The 12579-nt window shown below is 51.9% G+C and overlaps 1 protein-coding gene across 1 annotated transcript in view; it reads left to right on the top strand.

Moving 5' to 3' along the window:
• The window catches only part of TRIOBP (TRIO and F-actin binding protein), a 65637-nt gene that overhangs the window by 25872 nt on the left and 27186 nt on the right, over nt 1-12579 (top strand). The window contains 4 exon segments of the mRNA XM_023509199.1: nt 1811-1925; nt 2519-3523; nt 6417-6494; nt 8940-9077. Of these exon segments, the coding sequence (XP_023364967.1) occupies nt 1811-1925; nt 2519-3523; nt 6417-6494; nt 8940-9077 (1336 nt within the window).

The following is a 12579-nucleotide window of genomic DNA, read 5'->3' as shown; positions in this document are numbered from 1 at the left end:
AAATAAATAAATAAAATAAAAACTGAACCTGAGGCTGGGTGCAGTAGCTCACCTGTGTAATCCTAGCACTCTGGGAGGCCAAAGCAGGCAGATTCCTGAGGTTAGGAGTTCAAGACCAGCCTGAGCAAGAATGAGACCCCCATCTCTACTAAAAATAGAATAAATTAAAATAAAAATTGAACCTGCTAATGGAGCCCTCAAGCTTAGAAACACTTAACTCCAGGGAACTTTGGTTCCTCCCTGAATTAGTTGCTAAGGGTTGCTAAAAAGTCAAATTACTGTACTTTATGAATCTGATTCTAATGACATTGGCAAAAGCTGTAAGACAACACAAGCCCCAAACCCATACTGTTATACTCTCCAAAGCCTCTGCATCATTCCAGCACAGTTCCTTGGCTACAGGATGACTGTGGGGAGCAGGTCTCACCTGTGGACACCTGTGCAGAGCTGCCTCTTACCTTGATTTTGCCGGCTCATTCTGCGCTCTCCACGCGATCCAGGGTTGTCTTTTTCAGGCTTCTCCTGGTTTGGTTCAGCCACTAGGGAGAAAGGCTCCATTTACCAATTGAGATGAAGTCAGACTCAGAAGCTCCATTGAAATAAATATTCATGGGGCAGTTGGGTCTTTTCTCATGACTCCCTTACACAGGGGAGGGGAGAGATGTGCCCACCTTTGGAGATGTCATGTTAAATATTAATACCTGTGGCTCCCAATTGTTAAGCAATGACCTAGGACCAGATTCTACACAGGTTAGAGATTCTCTTTGTCAGATGTGGCATCAACACCTGGAGTCAAGGTGTCTTAGAAATGACGTTTGCCTGGACAGTTTATGTTGGCCTTTGTGGAGTTATTAGGGAGGAGAGAATGTTTCTGCCTACTGGTCTCACTGGGAGCTCTTTTGCCAATAGGTAGGATGGCCTTGCGTTTCAAAGTCTAAGTGCTGGACCTCTATTCAAAGGCAAAGAAGTCCAAAATGTACCATATGGACAGGGAAAGGACAGAAAGAATGGACGACAAAGACACATAACATTCTGCCTCTCCCGTCCCCACCACATGGGTTGTGTGAGATGGGATGAGATTGTGCATACAAGTGCTTGGTGCCTGGAACATAGGAAGTGCTCAATAAATGTTTACCGTAATAATTCTGTGCGCACAGTGCCTGGTACACAGGAGGTGCTCAATAAATCATAATTCCCACTAGGACCAGTCTAACCTTTATCTGGGGGTGGCTGTGATGGGGAGTATTGAGTGAGACGGGGCAGCCATGGCAGCCAAGGCAAGGCCCCCCACCCCTTTACTCACCACTTTTCTCATATCAGCTTCACAATAGCCTCCGGAGGCAGAACATCCCCATTTTTCAGAAGGGGAAATAGCCGGGTGTGGTGGCTCAGGCCTATAATCCTAGCACTCTGGCAGGCTGAGGTGGGTGGATTGCCTGAGCTCACAGGTTCGACACCAGCTTGAGCAAGAGCAAGACCCCATCTCTAAAAAAAATAGCCAGGTGTTGTGGTGGGCACCTGTAGTCCCAGCTACTTGGGAGGCTGAGGCAAGAGAATCGCTTGAGCCCAAGAGTTTGAGGTTACTGTGACCTATGATACACTTTACTGAGGGCAACAAAATAAGATTCTGTCTCAAAAAAAAAAAAAAAAGAAGGGGAAACTGAGGCCAGCTTTCACTTAGGGTCCTTCAATGGGCTTGCAGTGAGTCCCTGGATCTCCTACATCTCCTGGTGGCTGTGGGAGTGGAGGGTTGGGGTGCCGGGAGTGAGATAGTCCCAAAGGCCCTCAGGGAAGCTGCATTTGCTCATAGGAAGTCCGAGGCACCGGGGACCTTCCAGGCCCGGGATGAGGGACTGTTGCAGCGGCCCAGCCAAGGTCAGAGCCAACTTCTCCGAAGACAGTCCAGCCCTGCCCCCAGCAGGCAGGTGAGCAGTGCCACAGGGCCCCAACACCCCAAGGGGTGGCCACTGCTTCTCCCCTTCCCCTAGGTGTTAGGCAAGTGTCCTGGGCAGGGACCCTATGAATATGTCAGAGCCCCCAGTCATGGGCTCTCCGCCTTTCCCAAGGGCCAAATTAGTCCTTTGAAGATAGTCCCCCACACTATCCGCTTCTTTTATTAGGTACCTGCTATTTGAGATTTGGGGGAAAGCCTCAGATGCATCAATCTGGCCCTAAGGACTCTGGGGAGGGACTCTAAAGAAACTTAGAGGGCAAGGCCAATACAGAGGAACAGGGTGTCAGTGGTGGAAACTCCAGCACCTGATACCCCAGGCTGGATCAGTATCTTAGGGGGAGGGGAAGCCAGGAGAGTGAGTAGCTCTTCACAGATCTCTCTCTGCAACTGTGAAAAGTGGGTGAGAAGGAAGAGCTGACCCCGAGAGAGAGAACCCAGGGAACCTATGTGCTTTTTGACCTGGTTTGATCCAGGCTGCTGTGTGGACAGCCTTGCCTCTCCCAGGGCCTGATTATGACAAGCAGAGGCCACCTAGCCTCACCCATTCCCGCACCTCATCCTCAGGTGACCAAGCCCCCTGCCAAACAGGCAGAACCAGCCCGGCAGAGCCGAGCGGAGCCCCCTCATTCCAGGAGTCCTGAGAGGCAGCCTGAGGGGGACCGGCGGCTCCAGTGGTCCTCGCTGTCCCCCAGGACACCATCTAGGACCCCTGAGAGGGAGCTTCGGACAGAGAGACCTCCAGAAAGTGGCCGAGCAGTCCGGAGACAGCCTCTAGGGGAGTGGCAGAGTCAGGAGGAACCACCAGGGTCCCAGTGCCCTCACAGGCCCCAGGAGAGGAGCTGGAGCAGCCAGGAGGAGGGCCCAGACCCTGGGGGCTGGCGAAGATATGGGGAGCCCAGCCTGGGGGCTGCTAGAGCCCCAGAGGAAGCATGGCAGGGCCCTCCCAGGGAGTATAGGGAGCATTGGGGACAGTCAGAGGCCTGGGAGGAGCCTCCCCGGAAGCCAGCCCAGAGGGCTTCGGGCAGCCTGCAGGAGAGTCCCCACCAGCCTATGGGCCCCGCAGAGAGCTCCTGGGCAGGCCCAGCCGAGTTCTCAAAACCCTGGCAGCCTGAGACACCCACTGGCCCTGAGAGGCACCCTGAGCTTGACTGGACTGACCTACTGGGCCTTCTCCGGGCACCTGGGGAAGGCACGTGGGCCCGTCTCCCGAGGCTGGACTGGCAGGGCCTCCTGGAGCTCCTGCAGGCCCGGCTGCCCCGCAAGGACCCAGCTGGACACTGGGGTGACCCGGCCAAGGCTTTACAGCCAGAGCCAGGTCCCCCAGACACAAAGGAAGCCCTGGAGCAAGAGCAACACAGCCAGCCTGAAGACTGGGCCAAAGCCACTCCAGTCAATGGACATGGTCCTGGGCAGTGGCCCCAGAGCCCAGCTGAGCTGCCCAGCCCTGCCCACACCTCCACCCAGTGGCCAAAGACCAAAGTGACAAGTGAACCAGAGACCTCCACTATGGCTGGCCTGGAGCAGATGGACCAGCCAGCGAGCAGAAGCCCCAGCTTACCAGAGCTAGAGGTACGTCAGTCCCACCTCCCAAAGGTAGCCAGAAAGTCAGCCCATCCCAGACTTAGGCCTCCCCTGCGAGTAGCCTGGGCTCCTGTACACCCTGCATGCTTAGACTTCATCCTCCCTGCTACCAAGACCCGCCCTGACCACCAAGCTGGCCCAACAGTGGTCATCACCGACATGTTTTTGAGCATTTACTACATGCCGAACCTAAGTCTGAATGTTTTACATGGACTTTCTCCATTTAGTCTCCACAGCAACCTGATGAGAAAGACACTCTTTATTTATGGAAAAGGCAACTGAGGTACAGAATTAAGCCCAAGATCCCAGAGCTAGTGGGAGGTGGAACCCAGGTCTGGTTGGTATAGACCACCCGAAGGCCTGAAGCAAGATGTTCTGGCCAGGGCCTGCTCCCCTCCTGGCCCTACCACATCTTGCTTATGTTGTGTCTGGCAGTGTGTACCAGCCGCTGCCTGGGACTGCAGCCAATGAGGTCATGTCCTCTCCCCTCTATCCTTTACCCCAAGTTCATGACTCCAGGGCAGCATCACTGACCCCTCTGTGGCTCCTATAGCTCTTCTCTAACACAGAGAAGAGGCTGCAAAAACGCTCACTGAGTGGAGTGGGCTGCCAAGACAGACTGCTTAAATGCGGGCCATGTGCAAAGCTAGCCACATGCCTGACACACAGTAGGTACTCACCCTTACCCACCTCAGTGGTACTTTGGTGCTCCCTCAAACCTCAGAGTATTTATCTGAAGATGCGAGAGGGTATGGGGGCAGGGTCCTGGAACCCAGAGCCATGCAGCCTAGTATCAGCTCCCTATGAGGATAGCATGTGGTTTTGGATACCAGCTTCTCTGGGCCTCAGTCTCCTGGAGAATAGGCCCACTGCTTCCCTAGCAAGCACCACTGGGTGGTGTGGAGACTCCTGCTGTTCATCCGAAGCCTTCTTATCTCCTGGGTGCATGGTCTGATGCTACATCCTCCCCATGTTCCCTGTGCCAGGCCCTGAGGACAGTGCTTTATGTCTTGCCACATGTGGTTCAAGTAGATATGAGACAGCAGCCACTGTCTCCATTTTACAGATGAAGAAACTGAGGCTCAGGCTTTTTATAGGCATTTGCCAGGAGTCCCCCATGTACATAAGTTGTGAGAAACAAGAGCAGTGTCCACTCCAAAGTGTGCTTTTAGCCACCACATTGTGAAGCCTCTAAGAGGACTGGGGACTCCCCTGCCCCCCCTATTTCCCTCTAATCAATTCAGTGCCAGACACCAGAAATGCAATGAGCCAGCTCGGTCCTGTCCTCAAGTTGCCGTTAGACTGGTAGGAGAGGCAAGTAGACTACAGGCAGCTCGGGGAGGACAAGATGCCGTGTCCCAGTGGATGCTGGGGTGCTGCAGGCTGGCCCAGTCAAAAGGGAGGTGAGGGCAGAAAGGGCAAACTCTTAGCTGGAGTTTGTCCACAGTGAGGCTCGGGTGTCCTGGGAGGCCAGGAGATGATGACTGGGGAGGAGCACTAGGTGCTTCCCTCTATGAAAATCCTTGGCATGGCATTCAAGGCTTTCTTCCCTTTCTCCCAGCCCAGATCTGCCTCTAGTTGTGCTAAGCTGGCTACAGGACCTTGTACACGTGTTCACACATGTCCTTGCCTTTATACCTGCTATTCCCATTGCCTAGGATGCTCTTTCCTTCCCCCCTCACTCTCCAAATGCTTGTTCATTGTTCAATTCTCAGGTCAGGTGCCCTGTCCTGAGAAGCCTTCCCTGAATACTTGACCCAGCCCCACCCCAAGCTGGTGATGGTCCCCTTCTGGGCTTGTCAGTTTTGCTTCTTTCCATCTGTCATACTGTGTTTGTCATTTCCCCTTAAGAGACATAGCTCCACGGCGGCAGGAGCTGGGCCTATATATCTCTGTACCTCTGGCCCCTGGCTGCGGGCCTGACATAAAGGAGGGGCTCAGCTCAGTGGATGGTTGATCAGTGAATACATGGATGCTTGAGTGCACACAAGATGGATGAGGAAGGCCAGGCATGGTGGCTCACGCCTGTAATTCTAGCACTTTGGGAGGCTGAGGTGGGTGGATTGGCTTAGCTCACTAGTTCAAGACCAGCCTAAGCCAGAGAGAGACCTCATCTCTAAAAAATAGCCAAGTGTTGTGGTGGGTGCCTGTCGTCCCAGCTACTTGGTAGGTTGAAGCAAGAGAATCACTTGAACCCAAGAGTTTGAGGTTGCTGTGAGCTGTGACACCACCACATTCTACTGAGGGCAACCAAGTGAGACTCTGTCTCAAAATGACAATGATGACAACAACAACAAAAATAAGATAGATAATGAGGGGTCAGTGGGTAGAACGACAGATGATGGCTGTGTGGTTGGGTGATGGATAGATGAGGTCCCAGTATGTTAGATGAATGATAAATAGACATGTGTTGGATAAATGTCAGATGAGTGAATGATGGATGGAGAGCTGGGTGATGAATGGATGATGGACTTATGATGGATGTTGCTTAGGGGATGCATGGGTGTATAATGATGAATGGACAGATGGAAGTTGGGTGGAAATGGATGGATGGATGTTACATGGTTGGATAAATATGAGATGATGGATGGTAAGTGATCATTGGAAGGATGGGTAGATGGATGATGGATGGATACATGGGTGTTGTGTGGGTGGATAGATGATGGATCAATACAGGAGGGCTATAGGAATGGGTGGCAGACAGTGATGTTGGACAGATGAGATGGTGGTCAACATGAGATGCACATTCAATGGCTGGATGTATACATGGATCTACTGTTGCTGGATGCTGGATGGATGGTAATTGGACAGATGAGAAGGTGAATAGATGGGTGGGCCCCGGGGATAAGCTAAGCTAAGCTATGTTCTTTCTTTTCTCCAGTTCCAAACAGAGGAGCCTGAGAAGTCAGAACCAAGCAGAGGCCCAGATTCCCTGACTGACCAGACACAGGCAGACTCGGTAGTTGGGTCATGGGCATGGGCACATAGGGAGGGGAGGGGAAGGGAAGGGAAACCAGGCAGACGTGGGCTGAATTCCTTGGAAGAGCTCCAGGCCATCCAGACCAAGGCTGGCTCTGTTACAGGGTTATCTGTATGCATGGGGGTCCTGGTGAAGAGGGGCTCTGAAAGAGCCAATCGTGAGTCACCTCTGACTTAGGGACCTGGATAGGTGGAGGACCCTGGGATTCAGAAGCCCAGGGCTCTTCTTCTAACTTGCTAGACTGCCCTGAAAAGGTCATGTCTTTCCCTGGGAAAACAGTGGTTTGTGTCTGATGGTTTCTGAGGATAAGGTTCTTCTGGTTATAGAAGGCCAGCCCAGGCTGAGAGCAAAAGTAGGGCTTTAGAAGCTGGAGGCAAGAGAAGGAGTGAAGAGGGCTGAGGAAGTGCTGCAGCCAGCTGGGCCTGGAGGGGCCATGGAGGCAGGACAGATGTGTGCAGGGGGCCAGAGGCATGGAGACTGCTCTGAGGCCTGGCTGCAGCTGGCCACACAACTCTGCCCCGCCCTCCCTGCGACCTGCCAAACAGACTGTTCTCATCACCCTCAGCCTCCAGAGAGGTGAGGTCAGAGCTGAGGGCCCTGGGAGGCGGGGGACAAGGAGACAGACTGTTTGGGACTGTGCTTTCCTGTCCTGCCGCTCCCTGTGCCACCTCCTGAAAAGCCAGGTGTGACAGAGAATATTTGTCTGGCAGCCTGGAGTCCCTGGGCCTGGCCCTGCTGCTAATCAGAGCTGGGAGGATTCTGCCCAGCCCCTTATTGTGCAGACGAGGAAACAGAGGCAGGGGAGTTCTTCCAGGTCACACAGCAGCCAGAGGCTGGACTCAAACTAGAACCCAGGCTGTGGGACCCCTACCCTACCATGCTGCTGCCCAGCTCTGCCCTGATCTCCTGTATGGCCTCACTTAGAGTGCTAGAACTGCTAGAGCAGTGGTTTTCAACCTATGGGTCGTGACCCACAGGAATTGTATTAAAGGGCCACAGCATTAGGAAGGTTGAGAACCACTGTGCTAAAGGGACCAATCTGTGACATGGGAGGGGATGGGGACCCTGAGCAGTAAATGTGCTCCCAGCCCACATGTGGGCTCTGACAACATTGCTCTTCCTCTTTCTGTGTTATTTCTTCATACTTCCTGGAGGCAGTTTTGAAATGGGGCTGTCTCAGTGACATGGAAAATCTCTCAGCCCTTCTCTAGGCAGCTTCAACTGGACAGCATTGACAACTACCTCATTCATTCACTCCATACACTCACGTACACTTAGTGAGCACCTTCTGTGTGCCTGTCTGCAATGAGTTAGGGTGCTACTGATGAGACAGTAGCACCCTGTATGGTCAGGGCTATGATGGGGGAGTGGTAGCAGGGTGGCGGCACTCCTTTCCCCAAAGCCCTTCTGGACCTGCATTTTGATGTTTCAAGTTCTGCTTCCAGAGAATCTGCAGAGTTGGGACACCTTGGCTCTGTCCTACCTCTGCCAGTAACTTTCTAGGTGACTTTGCATAAGTCCTCCCTCTGCTGTGCTGGGGCCTGGGTTTCTCCAACAACGATAACTCTAAAATGGGGAGCATTTGGGGGTGCTGGGGTATCTATGGAAGTCTGTAACTCATTCTTTTTACTTAAGTGGGAGTCACAACCTAATGCCCTGAGGGTCAGATGGGCTTGGGGGCACTTGTGTGACCCTTGGCTCCAGATGGTTGTTCATGGGGAAGATGGGCTCAGAGTTTCTACACCTTTAGATATCTTTTTTTTTTTTTGGTTTGAGACAGAGCCTCAAGCTGTCTCCCTGGGTAGAGTGCCGTGGCATTACAGCTCACAGCAACCTCCAACTCCTGGGCTCAAGCGAGTCTCCTGCCTCCGCCTCCCAAGTAGCTGGGACCACAGGCGCCCGCCACAACGCCCAGCTATTTTTTGGTTGCAGCCGTCATTGTTGTTTGGCGGGTCCGGGCTGGGGATTCGAACCCGCCACCTTAGGTGTACGTGGCTGGCGCCTTAGCTGGTTGAGCTATAGGCGCCGAGCCACCTTTAGATATCTTAAGAGGAACTGGAAATATATTTATACATCAACTCTCCTAATTATTTAACATTGGAACCCAATGAAAAATAATCTGAAAACACCATGTGGGTAGAACCCACATCTGCGTTCCCCTCACTGTGCAGCCATGCTTTGACTTTGTGAGTTAGGGTGGTAAGGCGCACATCTACAGGGTGCTGAGCCCAGGGCCTTGTAAGCCAAACACAGCGTAATGAGAATTAGTGAACCAGCTCTTGTCTCCGCAGCTCTGGGGGGGAAGAAAGATGGGAACCCTGAGTCTTTGTGGAGGGGCATGACAGAATGGGCAGGGGAGTCTAGCCAGGGATGCCCCCATCCCTCCAAAGGGACCTGGGGCCAACACTGGACCCTGTTTGACAGGCAGACAAGAGGCCAGCAGAGGGCAAGGCTGGGAGCCCATTCAAGGGCCGACTGGTGACCTCATGGCGGATGCCCGGGGACCGGCCCACGCTGTTCAATCCGTTCCTGCTGTCTCTGGGGGTCCTCAGGTGGCGAAGGGTAGGCTGGCTACAGCGGGGGTGCTGCACGGGTAAGGGTGGATAGAGAGGGTGAGGGGAGGGAGAAGGCTGATGTTAGAGTGGGAGGCTAAGGAGGGATTTGGGGCCCCCACATGAAAGGAGAGGTATACATGGAGCTCCCAAGCTCTTCTAGTTTCTTTCTTTCTTTTTCTTTTTCTTTTTTTTTGTAGAGACAGAGTTTCATTTTATTGCCCTGGTAGAGTGGTGTGGCATCACACAGCTCACAGCAACCTCCAACTCCTGAGCTTAGGCAATTCTCTTGCCTCAGCCTCCCCAGTAGCTGGGACTACAGGTGCCCGCCACAATGCTCAGCTATTTTTTTGTTACAATTTGGCCAGGGCCAGGTTTGAACCCACCACCCTTGGTATATGGGGCTGGCGCCCTACCCACTGAGCCACAGGTGCTGCCTGAACTCCCTCAGTTTTTACAAGTGAGTGGGGCTGGAGGAAAATTGGTTTTCAGGGTGAAGGATGATGGAATAATTCATATAGCTGAAAGCTTCCAATCAGCAACTTCCTGCCAGCCAGCCCTGGGCCAAGGGGAGCCAGGTGGGGGGAGAGGGAGAAGGCCTTCAAGGGACTCTGGGATTGCAAAGTGTGTCTCAGACCTGGGCCTGAGCCAGTTTCACAAACATCTGGCATTACGTAACCCTCCCCTGCCAAAGAGGGCTGTAAACACTTAGACCTCTGGTTGGGGTTTCCTCAAGGGCAGGGAGGGGAGGTGGCTGTGGCTTCTTTTACATCTGAAGGGCCATAGGCTGGCTCCTGGGGTCTGTTCTCTCAGTGACAGGCTAACTCTTACTCTTACTCGTTGCTATTGGCTCCTGGTCCAGCGCTAGGCTGGCCACCGCACAGTATGCCCATTTTCCAGATGAGGGGGCTGAGGCTCAGGGAAGTCAGCTGACCTGCCTGAGGCTGCACAGCTAGGGTGTACAGGAGCTGATTTTCTTCATTCCCAGTTAAGAGTAGGGTTGCAACCAAACTCTCAATTGTGAGCCTTGTTTACCACATTTGTTTATTAGAAAAAAATCTACAGAGACTCTCACGGGTGCAGGGAGGAATCAGAGAGACCAGAATACACAGAGGTTGGTGTTAGTGTTGCTCAAAGACTACGTCTCCTATCCACTCTAACTTCTTTTCTGCTGCTCTTTGGGGGTTAAGGCACCAAGGGCTGTCAGGCAAACATAGTTATCTGGGTAGGGTGGTACCTTCAGGCCATGCGCGGGCATTCCCTTATCAGACTAACTAAAGGTCACTAAAACTGAGCATGTCTGCCAGGAGGGGCCAGGTAAGTTCTTGGTAGAGAGAAGGGTGAGAGAAGTGGGGAAAAGCACTCTGGGATAATAATAGTGATGATTACCAGCAATTATTATGCACCTACTATATGCCCAGTTCTGAGCTCAGGGCATGGCATGCCTGATTGATCCTCACTTCCAGGTGAGGTTAGCTTCATCTTGTTCATTTTACAGATGAGGAAGTGAGACTCAGAGAAGGAAAGACACTTGTTCCAAGTCACACAGTGGTCAATGAGCAAAGCTGAGATTCAAACCTTGCTCCGCTGACCTCAGAGCCAAGTATTTACGCACACCCTTCACTGTCCCCATCCCCAACATCCTGATCACTCTGGGCCCTCCTAAAGCCCTGAGAGTCTTTCCCATTACACATACGTGGGAACTGAGGCTTGGTTAGTTCCACTGAAATTTTCGCAACTGGGAATGAGAAAAATCAAGTGTTAGAGATGGAACTGCCAGCAGGGTCTCCTGGAGAGTTACTTGGAGCAGCTGCAAACATCTCTTGAGCTGAAGTAGTGAAATGAGCCCATGGCCAAGAGCCAAAACACCTGGCCTTGCGTTCTGTCCCTGCCTCTAACACATTGTGTGCTCTAGGCCACTGTCCCTCAATAGAAGGACAGCTGGAGGCTGGATAACCCCAAAGTTTGTTACTCTGTTCTTGCCAGTTTAACAAACTGACTCCTGGGGTTGTGCCATCTCTGTCCTGCTAGCACAAGTATGGTTCCTTCACTTGTGCATTCATTTCCCCATGTTTACTGAGGATGTATTGTGGGCCGAGGCCCTGGGCTGGCTGCCAAGACACAGACAAAAAACACTCCAGCCCTGCCCACAAAGAGCATGGTCAGGTGAGGGCACTGAGAAGTAACACAGTGTGGTCATCACTTTAGGGGGAAAATGTACAGATGCAGGGAACACTGGGCAAGGAGTTTCCAAGTGTGATGCACACTTCTTTTGGGCTGAGACTTGAAGGGAGACATTTTCCAGGCAAACAAACATTTGGAGGGAGGTTGGGGGGAGGGAGAAAGAATGAGTATGTGCATGTATGTGTGTGTTGGGGCAGAGAAGACAGGAAGGGGAAGTGTTCCAAACAGGGCAGAGAACATGTGCAGTCAGCAGGTACAAAGAATCTGGCTCATCCTGGGAATTCCCAGTAGTCTAATGTTTTTGTCACTATCATGTCAAATGTGCATGTGGAAGGACAGAGGAGGGCAGGCAGGGGACAAATTTTGATGGATGCTGGCTGCCTAGAACAGGAATGTAGAGCTTTTCTACCAGCACTGGTAACATATGGAAGAACTTTGAGCAGGTGATTCTGTTAGGTACCCAGGCCACTGGGCCAGGACCTTGGTGGTAGGTGAGATCTTCTGTTTGTTTACTTATTCTCCCAAGAACTGAGAACCTGAGTGAGGTGCAGGGGTACCATGAAGGCCAGTTTCTAGAATTAGATGTTCTTATCCATAGCCTCATTCCTTAAGAGACTCCCAGAAGGAAATGCTGGGAAAGGATTTCAGCTCCCTTGGGGTCTCCATTTCTTATTCTGCAAAATGGAGATGGTAATTAAAAGAGCAATAATTTCTGAACCCCAAATCAAGGTGGCAGAGTAATCGAAATGGCCACTATTCCAGCTCCCCTACCCCCTACCTAAGGATAAAGAGATTGCCATAGGTCTTTCATTTGAATTAACACTTAATTCTTATGGCAACTCCATCAGGTAATAACATAACTCCATTTTACAGAGGGTGAAATTGTGGTTGGCACCTAGAAGTTAAGTTTCTTGTTTACTTAAGGTAACATATGGATTGAATCACTGTGCCACAGGGCTTCCTTTAGTGTGTTTTGCAACACATTCCACCAAGATCCTCATCTGCAGGACTCATGAACTCCTGCAGGCAAAGATCCCCAACCAAGTATTCTGGGAACGTGAGCAATGGATGTCTGGGGCCTTTCACACCTGAAAACCCAAAGTCCTTTAACCAAAAAGGACACGTTTGTGGGGAGTGGGCATTTGGGGAGGGCCCTATCATTCAGACCTCACTGTGTCCAGCTTACTTGTTGGGAATTTCCTCTCTTCTTACTGTGACTTTGGATAAGCGGACTCACCTTTCTGAAAGTCCGTTTTTTCTTAGTAAAATGGGGCCAAAGAGACTTCCTTCTCAAGTCTGTGATGAGGACAAAAGTCAATTTTAAACAG

This window comes from Otolemur garnettii, unplaced genomic scaffold, assembly GCF_000181295.1.
Source record: "Otolemur garnettii isolate 467f Iridium unplaced genomic scaffold, OtoGar3 scaffold00007, whole genome shotgun sequence".
NCBI lineage: Eukaryota > Metazoa > Chordata > Mammalia > Primates > Galagidae > Otolemur > Otolemur garnettii.
The sequence above is the reverse complement of the archived record's forward strand: the minus strand, read 5'-3'. Positions and strand labels throughout refer to the sequence as shown.